Source organism: Paramormyrops kingsleyae, chromosome 3 (assembly GCF_048594095.1).
Source record: "Paramormyrops kingsleyae isolate MSU_618 chromosome 3, PKINGS_0.4, whole genome shotgun sequence".
Taxonomy (NCBI): Eukaryota; Metazoa; Chordata; class Actinopteri; order Osteoglossiformes; family Mormyridae; genus Paramormyrops; species Paramormyrops kingsleyae.
Genome location: NC_132799.1, coordinates 28,867,392 through 28,889,213, shown reverse-complemented (window position 1 = coordinate 28,889,213; position 21,822 = coordinate 28,867,392). Strand labels below are relative to the sequence as shown.

Genomic DNA, 21,822 nt, shown 5'->3' with positions numbered 1-21,822 from the left:
GTTATCATTCTCCCTGTGTGCTTTTTTTTAAACTTTCACTGTCAGTGACAGCATGTTTTTGTCAAGGTGAGTTGCTGTGTATGGATAACCTGACTCATAAAAGGGTTCAGTTATTCCCAGTTGTCTCACTCCAAGCTATAGACAGGAAGCTGTGGATGGCACCTGAGCACTCCACCTGAGCACTCCTCTGAATCACACAAGTCCACCTTCCTGTTCATGCTCTCTAGCAGAGCCAGTGATGAGAGCTAATGCAGCTCACCAGTGACAAGTCAGCAAGATGTGGCTGCTTGGCCTCTTCTCAGAAGACTGGCACGACAGTCAGCTACAGTGTCAGTTATCAGTTTCACTGACTGATACTCCCAGTCACAGTGTACTAATGAGAACAGAGTTTGGGAGCCGGTCAGAGCCAGGAGCCAATGACACAATCTCTTAAAATCTCAGGGACAGATGATTTGTGCCCCAACCCAGAAGTCAGTTTGCTGTAAAGTCTTCACTGTATTAGTAAGTAATACATCTTCCATTCTTTTCCAGATAGTAAAACAGATCATCCTTGCTTTACCTTTTCATAACATTGGACTGATTCCAGAATGAAGATCCAGCCACAGTCTGCAATGCCTGTTGTAGATTCACCCGTGTAGGAATGCGAGTGAAACTCGCTCACCGGTTCCATCAATTACCTCACTGACCCTAAGAGCTACAGAGTCTGCTGACCCCCCAGGGGGCTGATTCATGGCTTTCCTCCAGCGCTGTCTGCTGTCCTTTCCAGTTCACTGGTACTTGATGTCTAACCATGCAATTATTTCTTCCCCCCCCCCACTAGAACAGCCCCACTGCTGGTGGTGCAAATTCCAAAGGCAGCAATGTAGATTCCACAGGCCCACTCAAGCCCAGGGGGTCGAGGCTGTGAGGGCAGTGCACGGTTAAAAGCATCAATGATCTGTGAAACTCTGCGTTCATTACAGGAGGAAGGAATGGTCCTATTTTCACATTGATTGAGGCTGGTTTCAGCCAAGCTGCATACTAGCATGTGCTTGCAGACTGGCCATAGGTTTGGCACAGTTCCTTGCATTTGTTTAGTGGGCAGACTTTGAGGAGACCATGGGATTCACACCTGGAGCAGTTAATCATGTGAGCACTGCTGCCTTCCAAAAGAGGGCCGCCTCAAAACATTTTGCCCCAAGTAATAAAAAAACAACAGAGCAGATATTTTCTGAGTCTTAAAATATTCCCTTGGTAGTGCTTGATTGCTCTAGAAATAAAAGGCTGTAAATTAAAATGAAGAGGACACAAAAAGCTGGTCTTGCTTTCTTGCTGATATTAAAGTAATTAATACTGTCTTTGGAATGGAATTTTGCAAAACCAGCCAGCTGTGTTTTATTTTATTTAGCTGGGAAATTAAAAGAACTCATTCCTGTCAGTTATATTGCCAGACCATAATTTATCAGAAATTTTGCCGACACTGAAAGATCTTTATTTAGAGAATGAAGCAGACTTGCAGTAGTTGAAGATTTCATCGTGTTCTTGATTCCAGGACGTTCTATGCTGCTGGAACTGAGTGGTTGGCTGTTGCTGTGCTCAGCATTTCTTGTGACCTCATACTTGTGGGTGCTTATGAGGGACATGTGCAGCCATGGCTGATGTTGGCCCAATGGACACCAACAAATGATCATTGTTGCAGTAGCCAAGCCATCTTGGGGGTGGTGGCTAGGAGCATATACAGGAGTGGAGCCACTGGCTCCAGCTGAAAGCTGATTGGCTCCCAGAGTGCCCCCTCCCCTTTTACTCACTTATTCAATTCATGTCACTTGCTAATGATAAGTTTATGGCCCTCACCTTAAAACAATCTTAGAATCTCCCCAGGTGGTGGTAACTATTTTATAGGTGTTAGCAGTAATGTAGTGTCTTTTCCAACACCATCTTCTTCATCCATAATCCATGGATGAAGAGGCCACAATAGTGGAAGATTCGACATTGAAGCTCATCAATGAAGCTCAAAGTAGCATCCTAACAGAGTTTTGATTTTTAACTTTCTTGCTAAAATAGCTATGACTGAAAGACCACTTCAACATTAACTGACACAGGGCTAACACTGGGCCATTGGGTGGTTTTCAGTACAGGAATATGGTCACAGTTTAGCCAGCATTTTTATATACTGGTGACAGATTGAGTTATAATACATTTCCCAATACATTAATGAAGGGCTTCAAACCCAAGGCATCACTGGCTTGCACAGTCGTCAGCAAACCCGGGTTTATAAATGTATAATTGTTAGTGCAGAGCACTGTTGTGTCACCAAAAAATAAAATGAAAACATTCCATCAGTTTGGTTTGGTAGGAGATTTATAGACGTACATTAGAAGTACATTTTTTCTGAGTAACATCAATTGTTAGATGCCCACTTTAAAGGCAACCTGAAGACTTTACTAATGAGTAGAAACAATGCATAACAACAGGGGAGCATCATAAAAATACTGCAACAATGAAGTAATTGTTGAAGGAGCTGTGTGGATTCTAGAAGGCCGAAGTTAACCAGACACACTCCCTTGGTTCTTTGGGAATTAAGAGGAACCATCTAAATTGTCGATGTAGTAAATGCTGGACACCATTTGCCCCCACGTTACTGGATCACAATACAGGCCTCGTCTTGTCTGTCATGGGCAGTGTCAAATGCAGCTGCCTGCAGTGATCCCGTTACTCGGAGGACACTGAGGGCAGCTGACTTTACCCCTCTGTGTAAAACCTCTACTAACTCTGCTACCTTTATATTGCAGATTACATCCCTTCCTTCCTGCCCCAGCGGATCCAAGGTGTCAAGAAAAATACTGTGTACTAATGGGAATGCTGAAGTTTACATACTTACAGAGCGTTTAATTTTATATTGTATTCTTAATCACTGTATACTTCCATTATTTCTGTCCAGACCTAAGGGCAAAAGAGCGATAGCTTAGGTATCTTCTTACTTTCTCCTCATTGGCTGTTAGATATCTTACATTAACCTATATGTTGATTCATTACCCATAAATCATTTGAGATGTTCTGCTGACCAGCTATCTTTGTTAAGTCTTAAAACTGCCACTCAGACAGGACTTACCTGCAGGAGTTCTTAACTGCTTGTACGGGCAAGACTTACCTGCAGGGCAGACATTTTCCAGGCATGCTAGAGCCCCAAACAAGACTTCATGCCTCCCATATGCCTCCTCTTAAACATGTAAACACCATCTGTTCCCACTTGTGCAGCAACAGTCAACAAGAAATTTGCATGAAAGACATCAGTACCATGAAGATTTGAGGGTTTGACCGTGGCATCTGGTTTCTCCTTTCTTCTTGGTTTTAATGACACGAAAGACCCCTTTCCCTTGTTTTGTTTCCAGCCGGAGACTGTAAACATGTGCATTACTCTTATTTCTTTGTATTTAGCCAAGAGACACTAAACAGCGCCTTGAGTGATGAATAATAAAGAGCTGGAAGTGAACCTTGGGGTACAAAGGGAAACAGAAAATCCAGGAATGTCAACATAGGGTCTGGATGGAGTGAATGGACTGCAATGATGAAACATTGACTCGACTGAACTAGTAAGTGGATTAGTCTCAAAATAAAGCTTTGGCATTGAAGACACAGCATTGGTAGTAGATGATTGAAAACAATGTGTTTACTGTTACCATGTACTTGATATTATGACATATATGCATGCCTAAAGAGTCGTTTCAATAAAAACAATATAAAGGCATGTTTACAGAAATGTCCTGTATAATAAAAGCTTGTTCAGCCATCATGCACTCTGACAATGTTTAATTCACCCACATTCTTGCTGATGACTTTGAGTAAACTCACCGTGGTCACCAACTGGTGGTCTCCAGTCCACATCCGGACTGAAGCAACTGAGTCTGGACCATGCGATCGATCCTCCTGGCATTTTTTTTTCGGATGCAGCAGACCTTGACCTTGTGTATGTTGCTGATGAAATTTAGCAAACAAGCAATTTCACCTGTGGAATCTCTGTTAGGATTCCTACTGATTCAGTCCATAGACCAAAAATGTAACAGGTAGAAAAATGCCTCTTTTGGACCGTAACCCTCAATCAGAGGCCCTTATTTCTACTCTGTTTTTCTGTCAACCGTTGTAACGAGACCTAAACTGAACTGATGCTGGGGTGGCCAGTTCCTTTATGCAGATATCCGTGTCTATTGACCAAAGTTAGAGTTGATGGGGGTTGGGGAGGGGGGACAGATCAGACTCCAGCATGCATGTGGGCCTGGGGTAGAACGGTGCTGCACTTTCTGTGGAGTCCAGTGACCACTGGTCATGCTATCTGTCTGACATGGTGAATGCGATTGTGTGCATTGAGATGAAAGAAGCAGTCATTGACACATTATTTATTTATATAACTGCTGTTATATGAGCCAGTCTAATTCCATTTCACTTACCTCACTTATGTGCAAGCCCTTCTGTACTAATATCACACATATTCACACCAGTTCTCTTGACTTCATACAATTTCAGCTATATGTGGAGCCCGGCTCATGACATAAATATAAAAATTATATACTGTATATCGTGGCCATGTTTTACAAATCGTTCCCACAATATTCTAAATCGTGGCCACATTTTACTAATTTACTAATTCATTCCCTCATTTTAGGTAAATCGCGGTCACGTTTTATTCATTCCCACAATATATTAAAACTTAAAATTTTAGTACATAGTCTTCTTATTGCCTAATGCATTGCTTTCGTTTAGGCCGCTAAGCATCTGCATCTGCTGCTATGGACAGAGATAGTTCAATTGAATTTAATTTTAAGGTGGGAATAGAGTGGCCATCCGTCCCGTATTTTACAGGATCATCCAGTATTGAAAAATAAAACGTGGTGTCCTGTTGCAGTTTGTCTGACATTTGTGATTTGACCCACCCCCCCACCAAATTTTAATTGTGCTCCACCGCTCTGCATGTTTTATTGTGAGGGAAGTTCCTTATTACTTCAGATTGGAAGTGGCAACCCTAGTTTGGGATGACCCACAAACACATTCTTAAAAGCCTTGCATTGCAAGGAATTATTATTAGCGAGAGGCAATGACGTATGGAGCCTCACACTTACGTAGAATATTGAGAGGCAGGGAGCTTTACCGAATTGATTTGTTCCCTCGTTTTAGTTAAATCGTGGCCACGTTTTATTAATTTGTTCCCTCGTTTTAGTTCAATCGTGGCCACATTTTATTAATTCGTTCCCATGATATATTAAAACGTGGCCACAATATATATCATTTTCATGGTGATGTCATGAGCAGGGCGTCGTAGCTGCAGGCTACAAGCAAGTTAATTCCAAATTGTTCTGATTTCTGTTTGTGCCATTAAGGCTTGTACAATGAAACACATGCTACTAATGAACCATTTGTATACAGCTATACAGATGTAATTTAACACAGTAGACTGTAGAGAAACTAAACTGTTTATTCCTAAGGATGCATGAAAACAGTAATTTGAAGGTGAACAATAAGCTTTGATTTTGTGGCACAGTGCTGGAATCCTGAGCTGACCCTTAGCTGATAACATTTCTCCAACTGGGAAACCAACATTTCCGTCACGTTACAGTTTCTTAATCACTGCATCTGCGGTGAGCCATAATTAACTTAAAACATAACTATGGCTATGCTGAAAGTCTGCCTTTTATATTTTCTTCCTGTACCTTAGAACAAAGTAATAGAAATCATTAAGCACCCAAGTGCTTAAGAGTGTATAGTTTGAAGGTAAGCCAGCATGCATCAGAGTCATATCTTAGTAATCATGGATGCATTTCAGAACTGTCTGCCAAAAAGCCATGCTTTGTCTCTTCATCTTTATTCAACACCCCCTAAAGTAAAAGACATATTTGAACTTTCCATCTCAGCTAAAGGCTGCTTGTCTCATGGTGTTTCTTCTGGTGGAAATCAATTATTTCCATTTCCCAAATATAGCATCATGCAGATGCAAAAGGCATGAATCACAAGGTGTTGAGAGAGACTTTCTATCTTGGGCGATTACCTCAGGTGTGAACAGCTCGCTGATCGTGGCTTTACTTGGGCCTCCAGGCCGTCGGTGATGTTGATCCAGCACCAGGTGTGTGAGAAGGGCAGCCTGGTGACGCTGCTTCATATCTTGATCTGGCCTAGAGATGTGTCTGGTTTTCTCTGCAGGATCCATGCACATCTCCCAGAGTGATCCATCAATAGGGCAGAGAGACACATCTCTGTCCATCTTTGACACACTGCAGGTCAGAGGGCTTGTGGAAGATGACCGAAACAGTCAGAAGCTTTTATTACTTCAGGACATTTTTACATGCTTTTCTTCATACGTCTGATCAGATTCTTTACTGTAAGCATTCAGGGAAGAGTGTGCACCAAATTTTCTTCTATCCCTTACGAGTATAAATTGTATTGCTTTTTTAAGTGTTTGTGCACTACATAAAAATATGCAGAATACATTTTTATTCTTAGAAAGACAGGGACAGTGAGTTGCGAGGAGGGTGTGCCAGATAGAAGGAGAGAGGTACAGCTGGGGTAAGCATCTGGAGGGTCTTACGATGTTTCTGCTTAAAGAGGAGGATGGAAATCGAAGGCCAGGGTAAAGGAAGGCCTCCTAAATGCTGCGGCCGGGAGACAATCCCAAAGCCAGATGCCACGTATCTCTGGGCTGTGGCTAAAGTTGTTCCCAGAGGCTTCTTGCCCGGAGCTGAGAAGGTCGGCTCCAATCTTAACGAACCGTGTGTGCGTGGGCCTTCCTGTCCAAATGCAAAACCTCCAGGCCAGTTCCTTCAACCCCATGTTGTTTTAAGAGTAATGGCCACTAATGACTTCCTTGCATTTCCCCTGCAATTACTACATAGCAATTACGGTTGCTGCACATCCCTGTGATCATTTTCCTCACCGAAATCTTGACTTAGTGCTGTGCTCGGGAAATTGTAATGGATCAAGTGGCTTTTGCAGCAGGATTAGAACACAAAGTAGCACTTGGAATTTTGAGCATGGGACAGGTCACATTAAGACAGACATGTTGTCCATCTGTGGTCAAGAATTCCTAGGAGTGCAATAAAATTGAATGTTTCTGGGTCCTGGTACATTGGGTGCAGATCCAGTTGACGACAACTTTTTCAAATTGTGTCTTGGCCTAGTGGTGTTTCAAAGGACATGAAGGAAGGTCTTATCAGCACAGTAACACTGAAAGCCAACCAAATGACTGTAACTCACCTGGAATTGTTAGCATGCAACGGAGTGTGAGCTTCGTGTGAAAGGAGGCATACTAGTTCTCAAAGGGCAAGCCGTTGACTTCTAGAATCAATTAAAAGTGCAAAGGAAGTGTGTTTGTACGTCACATCCTAGGTTAGTTGTCCCTGCCTGCAGTAGTATGCATTGGATATCAATACCTGTGGATGGACATCCATTTGCAAGTTAGGTATCTATGCCTGTGACTGCACGTCCCTCCCTGAGTTGGCAGTGTCTTTTCTCGACTGGCTGTCTCTGGCCCACTTCCCAAGCTCTACTGGTACTGAGTGCAGGCCAGACTTTTCCCACAACGTCATAGCTCAGATGACCTGGCCTAAAATTCCAGTGCTAGGGGCTAAAAGCAGCCTGACTAAATAGGAAAGGTTGGTGGGTGGGGAAGGGGTGCAGCGCAATCTCTCACAGGTTAGCAAAGGAGAACTGGGTGACCCAAAAACCACGAAGCATCGACCTCAGCAGTGACGTCAAACGAGACCTCGTTGTGGAACAGCTAGCAGCTACCATTCAGAGAGGAGTAAGCTATCTCCTCTTACAGCTACACTCAACAGACAGCACTGAGCAGAGACTTTTCAATAACTCATTGTCATTCATATCTATATACTGTATATATAGATATATTTTAAGTTCATTCACTGCTTCATGGCTTTGTGGATCCAGATATTGCTTATCCCGTTTTTTCTGGAGTCAGTTTTTATCTTAAATGACCCACAGAAAACTGTACTTTTTAGTACTTTCTCACAACCTTATTAAAAATTCAATTGTACAATGCTAACCAGGGCCTAGTAATGTCCCATTGACTCCAGCTTAACATTTTTATCTACAGTATACACAGTTTTATAGAAGTATGTGACTGGGATTATTGAATTATTTGCATTATCAGGAAAAATAACAAAAGAGATGATCTGGAATGTTCAGTTTATTTGAAAAGACAGCTAAGAGGGAGCGATAAACTGGAAATGGGATCTTGCCCACGATAATGTATTCAGTGACAGTGCCAATTCACAGGACAAACATGGATGCCAGTCATCTGGCTGCGCCCACAGGCCGCCTCAAAGGATCATGGGAATTGTATGCTGTACCTACTCCTGTCACAGCACCATGTCTTTAACCCCAATACATACAAAGGTAACAAGAAGGTAGCAATTATCACGTTCATAAACAAACAAGATCATGTTGATATCAAAGGCACTGAACACCAGCTAAGTTATCCATACTGAAATGATGACCATGATGGTGTCAGTGATTACCATACACAACAAAATGCTTAAATAACATACTATTTTTAAATTTAATATAAAGCCATTTTTTTCCATGAAACTTTCTTTAAAATGGACATGCAAGATGACTGAAATTTAATTCCAGTTTGTCAGAAAGTTTAAATTCGCTTACATAAAAAAGAACAATCTTGATTTAAACAGTTTAACTTATAATAATCTTGGTAAACCTGCAATAGTATTAACAACATCTGTATGGCCCCCAGCATAAACCCAAATGAGGCCAATGAGAAAGTATAAAGGAAAATATACATATTTTAAGACCACCAACTCACTGTACTTGGGATACCCTACTGCATTCTGCTCTAGACCCGTAAAGAACGGCTGTGCAGAGGTTTAAAAAGCATTTTGGTGCTCTGGCAGCAAAACAGGGATGTATGGTAAACATCTGTACCTGCTTCAAACACCCAAATCTGCTTTCAAACAACTATTTTTCTCCACTGAGGTTCAACAGCTCCACTGCTGGTAGTCAGGATGAAAAAGAAGCTTACCATTACACAAAGCAATATAATTTCTGTATTCTGATCGAAAACAGTTTTGTAACAATGAAAAATACTAACATAGTATGAACAGCATAATCCAATCACTGTAAATCCAGTTGATGACAAATGGTTACAAGACACATTATGACGTAATTTGCCATTTCCATTCATACCAAGGAACTGGTTACACACGCTGACACTACTACACACTAAACAGGATGGTGACATTTCCTTCACAAGCAGAATGCATATATAAATGGCATTACTTAAAAAAAAATTAAACATGGGGGAGGGGAGACTCCCTGTTGGGTAAACCTGATGTCTTCGTGTGGCTTCCATGTCTTGCATCTACTCTTTACGAGGGTTTATCATTAAACCTACTGATGCCTTTACAGCCCATCTCTGCCCCAGGGAGGGAAAAGCAGGCATCAGCCCAGACCTTTTACTATCAATGCTTTCAATTCTCATTTCATTCAGGGAAACGATAGAGTGCATTTTACAAAAGTTTTCTGTCCAGACAATTACTGCATGGTGACAAAGTACAATCGTAACCAAGAGGCAAGAGCAACAAAGTATTCTCTCTATTACTTTAGGATCTCATTTTACTTTTTCCACTGAACACATTCCCAAGCTTCCATCCCTTAACTCAACACTTCTGTAACGTCCTGTTTAACTGACTCTTCAAACCAGGTGGGTGGACACTGCCTCAAAGAGAAAATGTCATCCCTTGGTTCTCCCTCAAAGCCATTCTGTCTCTTAAGATATCTTCCCCAATCATCTCCCGCACTTCCTACATGCAGTTCCTATTCATGTTAAATCAAACGGAGACATGTATAAAACATTCATTTACATAAGGCACTTCCTACAGCAGAAATATCTAACACTCTATATGCAGAATTCTTTCATAGAGAGGACATATATGCCCTCGTGTTTTCCACGTGAAGGTTACATCCAAGATACACATTCAGATAGCAGAGTATATTATTTTATACGGATGTCAGTTTCGTAACAGCAGACATGCCAACTCTAATTTGCAATGATGCATTTTCTACCGGAAACTGTGATCCACATTACCAGTCATTTGAAGTTCGATCTTTGGGGGGTTTTTTCCCCACTGAGGTCCAGGCACCTAAACACCAAGTTCTGTGGTGCTTCTTCTAGGAACTGAGCCCTTCCCCATTTGGTGGATTTTCTCTACTTCTGTCACTGGTGTCTGTAAGAGCAGTTCCTACTAGGTTTTCTGGTAAGAGTGTAAACATCTGGATGTGGGAAGCACTTGTACAGGCATGATTTGTACAGTGAATGTGCGCATGTGGCAGGGCTGTTAACACCCTCATCGTGGTTGGACGGCAAACTCACAAAAACCCACCCAGCCATTCCACCACTGAATCACAAGTATATCCGGCGACTGATGTCCTTGGCTTGCTGGTACACTCGATTTAGGTTGCCCATGTCGCTCAGTATTGAGAAACCATCATTATCTCTGGCGGAAACTCGTGTTCCATGGCATAGCTTTGCTGTGGGGAAGTCCGGCTTGACCCTGAGGCTCCCAAAGCGGCCTGGCTGGAGTATACTCTCTGCTGAGAGCGATGCCCTGACGTGGGACTGGGTGACGCCCTCATTACCTGCTATGCCCGAGGGCCGCTTCTGACTATGGAAGAGAACGGGGTCCCTAGTGCACACCATGGTTGGTATGGTATACTCAGTTGGGTACTTCCCACTCCGTTTCAGAATGCCTTTCTTACCCACCACTCTCCTGGGGTGTGTGCCAGTGGGAGAAATTGGCACAGCACCCCCCATCAGCTCAGAGGACTCGCTGCGCTCTGGGGAAGAGTAGTAGCCCGATTCCCGCTGATTGTTCTTTTTCAGAATGCCCTTCTTGGGTAAAGGAGGTGGTATGTCAACCAGCAAGCTGCCTGCTATGGCAAGACCCCCTGTTTCATCCTCTTCCTCACTAGAACCAGAGTTTACATCCTGCGTGAAACGTGGGGCATCTGGCATGGGAACTCCCAGTATTCTTGATTTCAGGATGCCCTTGGGCCTCTTCAGACCTGGTTCACCCTCTCCTCGGATGCAGACCTGTCCCCCGTCGCCTTCCGGACTGGGCTTCCAGTATCGCAGACGGCCCAGGGTCCGGGTCTCGGGAAGGTTTTGCCGTGGGGGCGGCACTGGGGGCGAACTGGTCTGGTGGGTGGTGACACAATCACAGACGCTGTTCCTGCAGCCCCAGTTAACCCACCAGTGGTGGGCGATGTCCTCCACTGTGGCTCGACGTTCCGGGTTCACCATCAACATCCAGCGGATAAGGCCTCGTGCATCTACAGGAGTCGAGAGGGGCGAGGTAAAGAAAAAGAGTGTGAAAAATAAGCAGAGAGATTGCAACAGGGCAGAAAAGTATCGAAATGTTCGAAAGTACGGTACCTGAGGGCTGAGCTGGCTCTCGATATTCCCCATTGCTGATCTGACGGACAAGGTTTCTATGATCTCCTCCATCAAAAGGCATGGTCCCATAAATAAGAGTGTACAGCAGCACTCCCAGTGCCCAGCTATCCACCTGCAAACACAGGATACCTCAGTCCCACACTTATATGCACAAAAGTCCATTCTGGGCCCACTTACGGGGACAGCATGCCATTGGCTGTGTACCTCTGGGCCACGGTAGGGCCGTCCATTGATGATCTCAGGCGAGGCGTACAGAGGGCTGCCACAGAAGGTCTGTAGGAGTTTGTCTTTGTGGTACAGGTTGGAGAGGCCAAAATCTGCAATCTGGGGGAGTGGAGGGGGTCAATTTTGGGAATTGCAAATTAGGTTTGTAAGTTTATCATTGGTTTACAGCCCCTTTGAAACTTATAAGAAGAAATGTATCTATAAGGAGCTCTCCATACCTTGATGTTAAAGTTCTCGTCCAGTAGCACGTTTTCCAGTTTCAGGTCCCTATGCACTATCCCATTCTGTAAGCCGCAAAAACACACGTTAGGATAAAGTTTTCGCAAGGTGCACCAATATGGTTGATGGATGTGATACACGAAACCACAAAGAAACAGACATATAATGAACTAAATAACCCATGACCCAATCCCCCAAAACCTTCACAATACCCACCAGAGCCGCCATGACGCTCAATAAACGCTTTGCTCTGATTCTGATTCTTCTGACATAATCAAGGTGGCTGTACCAGATTCTACTTTTATCGCTTAGCATTTCTTAATATACAGGATTTTTTTTTCCTTCTTTTTTTGAAATTTTAGTTTTATTATTATGTTTGTGTTTTGTTCTTGTTATTATGATTTCTGTTTATGCTTATATATTTTTCTTACAAAGCATTTGTGCACTCTGACTTGAAAGGTGCTATATAAATAAAATGTATTATCATTACCATCTGAAGTTGAGAATTTTGACCAGGATGTTGCCTGAGCGTCACGTGTGGCTAACTGATTTGACCTATCATGCATGTCCATTCTGCACAGTCACTGACACGCCTTACTGTCCCACCCTATCCTGGGTTGCCTCAACTGGGACTAATTCTGAATGGCTGTCCTATACTAATCGTTTATGGCTAGCAGAAGCAATGACATCATCCCTCCGGTTTTCAGCTGTGGGCACACTGGGCCATAGGAGTGATTTGCTCTGCCGACGGGACGTCAGCAGGAGGAAGGAATGAGGGAAGGTGGATTATAGGATGTGATCTTTTGAGCTGCCTGGTCATCCGACTGGCGATTCAGGCAGGGGAGTTATCAGTCAGATGGTACAGCCTCTCATGGCTCAATGCCAGGGCAGCTGCTTCAAGTGTGTCAACTCCTGCCTCCCTCACCTTATGGCAGTAGTGCACAGCGGAGACGATCTGCCTGAAGAAATGCCTGGTTTCCCTCTCGGTGAGCCGGTGCCGCTCATTCAGGTAGTCGTACAGCTCGCCCTTGCTGGCGTACTCCATCACAATCACGATCTTGTCCCGGTTCTCAAACACTGGAGGATGACACAGAAAAGAGGGCTGTGAAATGGGGGCAGCCTTCTGGAGACAGGCTTCCGTCGGTCTCAGATCCGGGTCGCGGGCCTACACTGAAGCCGTCGGTCTTCTCCACGTGCGAACACACTTAGCGGGATGCCGAGAGGGACCGCTCCATGCTATGGTATCCCAAGGCAGGCTGAGCGCATACAAGGTCCCTCACCGCCTTCTACGGCTTTGCAATTCAGCCAGATATCACACGCCCCCACAACAGACGCTGTTAAGGGGGGGTGGTGGTGGTCAACAGATGGAAGCTTCTGCTGGCGAGGTACAGAAGGGCTCCCAAAGATGGTGCCATCTACTGACTGCCATATGGACCTCCATATTCACAATCTCCAAACCAAGCCCTGGGACAACAGGTACCAGGCTAAAACCCTGGTATAATCCTGCCTTTCCTCCACAAACTGGCACCGCACTGCTTTACTTTCCTGCAAAGTTGCTCATCCTGTAACCAATGCATGTGTCTCTCTGCCAGGTTCTCGTAACCTGGCTACCAGGGTTGGGGCTTGTCTGTTGCCGTGGCGACATGTAACCTGAGACCAAGGCCGTTTCAGGATGCGTCCTGCACCTGGCTCTGATACTGCGACTGTGGGATCCAGGGAGCTGAAGCTGAAGCCAAGATCTCTTCCTTGCTGCCAATGCTGATCCGGGTTTGCTGATCTGTTTTTAGCCTGATGGGTCTGCTGACTGTCTGTGACCCACCTGTCAGCAAGGCTGTGACCCAGTTCACAGAAGCTGAATTATCACTGGCCACCGGCCCGCATTAACCGCTATCCCATCCGCTTCAAAGACACCCCTCAGATCGCGTTAGATCACCAGGGCCTGACAGCCTGCCCATAGCCACTGGCCAAGCTGTAGGGTTCAGCCACTAGCAGGCTATAAATGCCACCTATGATTGGAGGGCAAACGAAGGCTTGGCAGGCCTCTAGTTTGGCACTGAAGTGACAGATATGACTCCTCGTCCTCATTTCCACTGCCTTGGCTGTAGAATAGCCCTTCTTTCAGGAGCTGCAGCCCCGTCTCCTTACTTTGTTATGTCTCTGCCTAGGCATTGTCAAGCTTAACCTTAGAAGTAGGCTAACAGACTATGAATGATTTTCTGAGTGACGGGCTGTTCCAGACCGAGTCCAGGGAAGAAAAAAAATATAGTTGATACATGGTTCAGCCATTTCGCTCCTCCCATTAACTCTGGACATGGGTGATACCAGAAACTTGGGTCTCAAGATACACATATTCAACACACACAGAGGTAAATAAGGTAAATACTGTAAGGAGCCACCCCTAAAGCCTGCAGAAATGTATCCTCGAGACGGTGACTCGAGTTTGACACAAGGTGGGGGGGTGTGTGGGGGGGGCACAGCATGTGCCCTAATTGGGTCAAGAGCAGCATTTCACAAAGTAACAAGGGTCTGGCTGGCAGACCATAGTCCCTATGATGCAGACACACACAGCGACACTCTGTAGTTACCCCAGTGGTTCTTCTGCACAAGGCTGCTAACCTTCATAGATGGTGATGATGTGAGGGTGCCGAAGGGACGACATGATCTCGATCTCCCTGCGGATGTGCACCATGTCCTGCTCATCTTTGATTTTCTCCTTGCGGATGGACTTGATGGCCACCTGACCAGAAAGGAAAGATTTATCAGACGCAGTCAGGACGACAGACTGTGAGGAAGTAACATCAGAAGCCGGATATGAATTAAGGCAGTGTGAATACACCAGAGAGTCTTTCAAATTACCCATAACAATACCTTCATTAGAAGGATACTACCATGACATCACAAGGTTAAGAATGCAGGACAGACATTGTTAAATATCTCAGTCTCATTTGGAATCTCACTACTCTCCTCCCACTGAGTGGGGGATTAGGCCTATGACCCCCTTAACTGAAAAAAGACAGAGAACACCAACAATATATATATTAATGCACCAATAAGTCATGCAGAGCCAACTGGGTTTCATTAATTGAGTCGTCTGTGGCCTCAGTGCAAATGATAAATCACCATGGAGACACAAAAGGCCTATTTCATTCCTTTGCCTGTGACTCCTGCCAGCTCACGCAATAACGTCCAGCTGAAAAGAATCTATATCTATGCACGTTACTTAGAAGTAGAAGTGGCAGAGTAAGCAAAGCAGAAGGCAAGTCCTGGTTTTCACAGCAGTACAGGGGTTATCCTATTTGTACAAACATGCAAAGGTGGACAGAGCAATCATAGGGACTCCAGACGGAAACTAGCCTTGTGGTTAACTCTGGCATATTTACAGTAGTGTTATTAATATGCATTGTCTCTGTGAAATAAAGCAATAAGCCAACAGACACCTTGGTAGCAGAACGCAGCATTATGAAAGTGTTCAATCATCGATGCAAGAACAACGAAAGTCAGGACTGGACAGCAAGTTCGAGAAGGAGATGCCGTTTCATCCTGTGGTCTGTCTGTGCTCCTCCACCTACGTTGCCTCAACCTTTCACGTTCCATCAAGTGTTACGGACCCCTGGGGCTCAAATCTGCAATATCAGTGATCTTCCACGCATCTTCCCATTTATGGGAAAACATGCTTGTCTGTTTGTAGCCAGCAGGATGGGGCAGCTTCACCACTGAAGTGACCAGCCAGCACGGTGGAAGACTTCCCCGTTTAACAAAGGACAACAAGAACCATATGTTGTTCCAAAGCCAGGATAATTACCATGTGCATCCATAAAAAGGAAGCCTCTCCGAATACCTCAAGTCGTTTGCTGATTATGTAGCGTAAGGAACAGAGATGCAAACAGGAAACTGGAGACATATTCCACCGGCACCGTGATGGACATTAAATGCTGTTCTTTGTAGGAGTCATGAGTCCTATGCTGTTTTCCATTACCTCATTAGGTAGAAAATAGACCAAAGAGGGCTTTTGCTGCAGCTCAACCTCACTTTGGCCAAAACCTTTAGCTATTCCTCTGGAATGAAGATCTTGCTGCATGCAGATGGGTAGCAGGCATTGGGATGAAGAACTGCAGCATATATAGGAAAGCAGTACTATGAAAGTCTAGCTAGAGGGATGTGCTCAACCGAAAGACTTTAAGAACTATATAACATTAATTTCCAGTCTAATTGTGTTCTCACTGCTACGTTATATAACATAATTGTGTCAAGCCTATCTGTTAAGCAATTGCTACATCTATGTTAAGCCCAGTGGGAGAACCATACTTGGAAGGGTGCTATATAAAAATAGATTGAACTGAATAGTGGAGATTATAGAATACTTTTCAATTAATATTACACTTACCTGACATTTGTATACTGAGCCAAATTGGTTAAGTAGGCCGATAACTTTGCTCATAGAAGTAACAGCTGCTTCTATCCTGGGATTTAGTCTTACAAACCATTAGCCTCAAATCAATCTCCTGGAGACCATCTCAATACTGCAGGGCAAAGAAGGTTTTTATGCCTCACTCTGACATTTTTCCCACTGACGTTTCAAGCAAAAATCAGGCCAATGACAAACCAAGCTGGAATCATTCGATTTTTCCATTTCAATCAGGAACCCGCAGTAAAAAAAGCAACAGTCACAGAGTTAACCTAGTTAAAACGAGCAGCTCTAATCTGGGGTGAGCTTCCCGAAGTCTTCGTAACGCTACGTTGTTCGTAAGTTCTATCTTTTAACATAGAACTTACGTACGGCATAGCATTAAGGCTTCGGCAAACTCACCCCTGAATGTCACATCAATAGTAATCAGTTTGAAACAGCAGTAAACAATCATGCATGAACATGCACAGACGTCAGTTAAATTTAGTACTATTAACTTAATTAAAATAAGCAGAATTTTCTTCGGTTTACATCAACTGAAAAGCATTGGACTTTTAAAAATTGTGTGGTTAGCTATTAAAGTGCAACATATGAAGAGCCACATACTTCAAATGCTGAATGTTCTTTTATTTCATTTCTTATAGTATTTACTGAAAATCAGGAGAAAATGTATAAACAGAGAAAGATTCTGTAAAATTCTCATTGGTTGTAGGAAAAATGTTAAATAATAAGGAAACACAATGTGAAAATGATATAGCTGGTGCAAGAGTCTGGCTCTGCTAGTTCCCAGGAATGATCAATCCAAAAACCTTCATGCTTCAAAGCTGATGCACTACCCTGTTTTTAATAATGTAATCAAGACACGATCCCCTTTGACTGTCCTCCAAACAGGCTTTGTCACACGTGGATGTCTGTCCTGCAGAGAAATGCAGAGTGTTCTGCACAACTTATCATGTGGGGGAAACATGTTTGCAAATAACTACATGAAAATGTTTATCATGCGTAGATGTTTCATCAATACAAACTGAGCCCATGAATGCAGAGTGAAAATTTGAGATTAAGCTCCAAATGGTTTTAATCGTTTATTGAGAAGTATGAATTTGACTGGGCTCCTTAATTCACACCTGCCAGGAAGTCATTCAGAAGGTGCCCTGCAGCCTTGTGCTCTTACGGATCCATGGACACGAGTCCTTCGTGGGATAAGTTAAAAAAGTAGAGATGCAGCATGATCAGAGCCCTGTGTCACCTCCCAGAGCATTCTGGTAATGATCTCATGATAGATATACTGTGCACTCAGGCTAGCAAGCTCCCACACTATCAGTCCCACTCTGTCCCCTGAGTGGGCCTCCCTCTGCCCTTCTGAAGATGCTCCTCTCCTCTTCTTGATTTTTTTTTTCTCTCTCAGAATAAAGATCATCAGAGCAGCAGACTCATGGGAGTTTTACTTACACAAAAATGTTCTGAGGGGAAAAAGAAAAACGATTGGTTCAGGGAGATAACCAATAAGATTGTAGAGGAGGTGTCCAAGCAACCAATCACATATATTGGTCCCGCCTCCTCTAGTTGCTTGGATGCAACTCCTCTACAATCTGATTAGTTATCTTTCTGAACCAATCATTTTTCGTTCTGCCCTCAGATGATTTTCATGCAAGTAAAACTCTCATGAGCCAGCAGCAGAGGTAGGTGTACAGTGTCCCCTTCATCTATCAGTCCTACTGACAAAATGATGTGCTTAGCCATTCCTTTGCATATCACACAGATTAAGGGCTACAAGTCTTACCAGATGGGCTATCACCCAACACAGACCTACCTGCAATCTACACAAATGTTCACCCTTATTACTATTATCATCATTATTGCTATTTCTGTTAGTCAAGGAGTGATGAATGTCCATAAATGAAACCCATTTCCTTTGACACATGGCAGTAACCAGCCACCAAGATTTCTACCCACTGTCGACATTATAGTCTTACAGAATTTTATTTTCCGGGAAATAAAGCAGTGCATGTCGATGTAACATTCTTTATTTCCCTGCAGGGACTGGTGTCGGAAGCGCCGGCAGGTTTTTGGAACGAAAAAAGCTTTTAAATACTTTTAAAACATGCCACATTAACACAAACGTTAATGCGTGGCCTGGTTTTAATATTTTTTACAGCATTGCAGAAACATTCAAGGGGTTTACGTGTGGCTCAGTGGGCTAAGCCTCTGTGCCTGGGATCGGAAGGTCGCTGGTTCGAGCCTGGCCTTAGAACACCTGTGGGTCCTTCAGCAAGGCCCTTAACCCCCAGCTCCCTGGGTGCTGCCATGGGTGGCTGCCCTTCTTGGCCAGTTTGCTCTCGCCTACGGAGAGGAAGTTGGGGGAATTTCCCCACAGGAATCAATGAAAGTCCAAAAAAAAAAAAACATTTGGACACTGGATGCAGACATCAGCAGTAATAAAGTTATTTGTTTCCTCTGGAACTTTTCAAGACAGACGATGGCATCTGAGGCTTTTTGTTTGTTTGTCTGTTTCTGGTAAGTGAAGTGTGGCCCTCTGGTCATTTAAGTCACAGCAGTTCTGTCAATGGCTCTCTCTCAAGCATCCGTCACGATCAGAGGCGAGGACAAGGCCGAGTGACCGAGCTCCCTGCGGCCTCTGGCATCGGGAAGTCCCACTGGGATCAGCTGCCTACGTTAACATTCATTACGGGGCCTCAAATTGCAACCGCACTTTTCTCTGCTGTGCTGGCAGCCGCACTGGGAAGAACGTGCAGCATTAATTGTATGATTGGTAATTGCCAAACATATCGCAGTAAATTAAACCAAGGCCAGAAAGTAAGTCATGCGTTTCGCCCAAGTTAGAAGCTTCCATGCGATTGCCGGCCACTGTTAGATTGCTTGCTAAGCGACTTGACGTTTCGGCGTCTGCTGTCGGCTGTAACACTCACCTCTCTCCCGGTCTGCCTCTCTACGGCCCTTTTCACTTTGCCGTACGTCCCCCTCCCCAGAGTCTCCAGCAGCTCGTATCGGTGTTTCAGGTTGTGTTTATGGTGGTGCTTCTTAACGCTGGAGCCCCGTCGGATCTCGCAGGCTTTCTGCGCCGGCTTCCCGCAGTAGTCTGCACATAGGGCCGCGTCTTCCCTGCGATGCTTTCCTGCAGAAATCTGTGTTTTCTCGGCTCCCAAACGACACCGCCGGTTTGATGACAGAGAGGTACTCTCCATCCTGTGTGCTGCAACTCCGACACCTTGCTACCACTTTTTAAATAAGTTGATTATTTAATATACTGATATCTATAATATGTAATAAATAAGCCAATGGCTATTTATAGATGAAGTTTTAGGGATAATATTATGATATGTAAAACAGTGCCTAACTTCAAACATGCCCGGTACATTTACCAAGCTCCATAAAAAAGAGAAACTCTAATAGATTTTAAACGAAAATTCGTATTAATTAGTCAAAGACCTTTAAAACGCATTTTGAGACTTGAACCATTAATTAAAAAAAAAAAAAAAGTCAAATTACAGTAATCTGTGTTTAAAAGTTCAAAGTGATGAAGATGCAATATAGTGATATTCATTAAAACCAATTTCTTCTATTTCTCTTGTCCGGGCATCTGATATAACCTAACATCTACTGCAGTATTAAAATTATAAATAGCAAACAGTCGTCTCCAGTTAATTCAAATAGAGCGAAGCCTAATTCTGTCTAATTCTGTCCCGTAAGCGGCTGCTCGGTCCTCCGTGTGCGTGATCCATGCCCGAGTCCTTGTCAGAAACGTACAACATTCGGGATCCGGAAAGTGGAGGTTCCGTGCATAATCTCTGCCATAATACTCCGCTACCGAGACGTCCGGCTCTCTCCTTTGCCTCCTCTGAGCTGAGCCGCTCTGAAACCGAGTAAGGGATCTGAGCCCAAGGTGGGCGGGGTTATCGGAGCTGCTCCCGTACTGTAGCCGTCTCGCTGTATCTCAAATTCGTCGCTACTCCAACCCCCACAAACACGACCGCTACATACAAGTTATTTCATTCACGAAGCGATGTAGTGATACATATACACGTGTTTGTGCATGTATGTATGTATACATATATGATAATATAAAAATTGATGATCAATAACTGATACTGTTAAGTCCCTAATTTTTAGTAAACGTGTTAACTTTGTCTATTGGATAATTCTTGAACAGCCTGGGTCTGCTTTGTGATTATTCAAAGAATCGTCTGAAATATCCTGGAAATATGAAAATTTGAACTACTTGCAAAAAAATTATGAACCCTACATTTGCTCAGAGTTGCAGTGACTGGCTAATTAGTCTAATTAGGCCTAGTTTATAAACACGGTGTGTGGAACTTAAAGGAAAGAACTCAAGTGACTGTGATCAGGATAAGTTTTTTTTTTTTTTTTGAGACACAGAAAATAAAAAATAACTGTAGCATTAGAGAAGATACTGGTTTGATGAGCAGTACCTTTTACAGATGACATTATTGTCCTGCAGGAGGAATGTCAGTAATTCACCTTTACAATGTCCTTCACTATTGGAATGCGATGAATGCAGTCTGCTACCAATATCCTCTTCCATCAATACTGCTTTGGTTTGCAATATGACCCCAAAGCATTCCATTCTAACCCATCCCCTACCCCCTACGCTCATCCCAGTAGGGACATGACCTTTTTTGTAACTTCTAAAGACAAACAATGTCCAATTAGCGTGGGTGATGCCTGCCTTTCTTCCTTGAAAACAAACAACTTTGAAAGCTCCTGGAACACTTAATGAAATCAGAAATGTTTTTCATCTGAGACGGAATTCGGAAATTACATTCTAGACACAGTCCAGTCCTACTTGCGTAATCTTTTAGAAACATATGTACACTGCCCTCTCGTGGATGTAATGAGCAACGAGAAAGCAACGAGGCCACATCTGAGAGAGAAAATTGGTCACAACAAAAATAAGAAAAAACGTTTTCTTTTGGCCAAAATGAAACGATCAACGGATAACTAACCGTCTTATTTGATATTCAGTCCTTTGTTAGCAATATAACCGACAAAAGTTGAATATTTTCCCATATTGCATGGTCATATGAGCACTAAATATTTAAGCTGTGATGTGACTGGAAAACACTAAAAATGCTGCAAATGATCATTCTGGATAGCACCTATGGAAAGAGGAGTTATAAATGCAAAAGAACAAACAAGTGTTCTGCTGCTTATATGCAGTGTTCCTTGTGAGAAACCACGCTAGAAAATAATAATAGTAAATACTCAATTTTTATCCATTGTCCCAGTATGAGATTTTAAAAAAAATGCTTAAATCTATCTCTTGAAGATGACCCAAGAAGAATAAGCAGGCATATATAAAACTGTGGAGATTTGTATGGTTTCTAAATGAATTTTCCATTCTGATTTTTTTTTTACCCGAGTGGAGAACGATTACTGTAATAATATTTGGAAATAAAAATCAATGGTTATGAATCTTTTAAGACCGGCATCAGGCGGCATGTGAAACGTTGTCTTAATGAGGACCGGGCTTTATCTGTGGTGACAC

At 43.5% G+C, this 21,822-nt stretch overlaps 1 protein-coding gene across 1 annotated transcript; it reads right to left on the bottom strand.

Moving 5' to 3' along the window:
* Window positions 1-8,149: 8,149 nt before the first annotated feature.
* LOC111843088 (NUAK family SNF1-like kinase 1) lies at window positions 8,150-20,327 on the bottom strand. The gene is made up of 7 exons (XM_023810317.2): window positions 19,226-20,327; window positions 14,510-14,630; window positions 12,819-12,970; window positions 11,893-11,958; window positions 11,654-11,773; window positions 11,429-11,561; window positions 8,150-11,325 (listed from the first exon to the last, which is right to left on the bottom strand). The coding sequence occupies exons 1-7, from the start codon at window positions 19,499-19,501 to the stop codon at window positions 10,397-10,399; spliced, it is 1,797 nt and encodes a 598-aa protein (XP_023666085.2). The 5' UTR covers window positions 19,502-20,327; the 3' UTR covers window positions 8,150-10,396.
* Window positions 20,328-21,822: the final 1,495 nt, after the last annotated feature.

What these genes read in the sequence shown, in the direction of transcription:
- LOC111843088 (XM_023810317.2), bottom strand. Translation starts at nt 19,501, where the DNA reads ATGGAGAGTACCTCTCTGTCATCAAACCGGCGGTGTCGTTTGGGAGCC. An exon ending in CTGTGCACTACTGCCATAAG is followed by an intron (nt 11,959 to 12,818) that starts GTGAGGGAGGCA and finishes TGCGGCTTACAG; the next exon opens with AATGGGATAGTGCATAGGGA. An exon ending in AGAGCCAGCTCAGCCCTCAG is followed by an intron (nt 11,326 to 11,428) that starts GTACCGTACTTT and finishes CGACTCCTGTAG; the next exon opens with ATGCACGAGGCCTTATCCGC.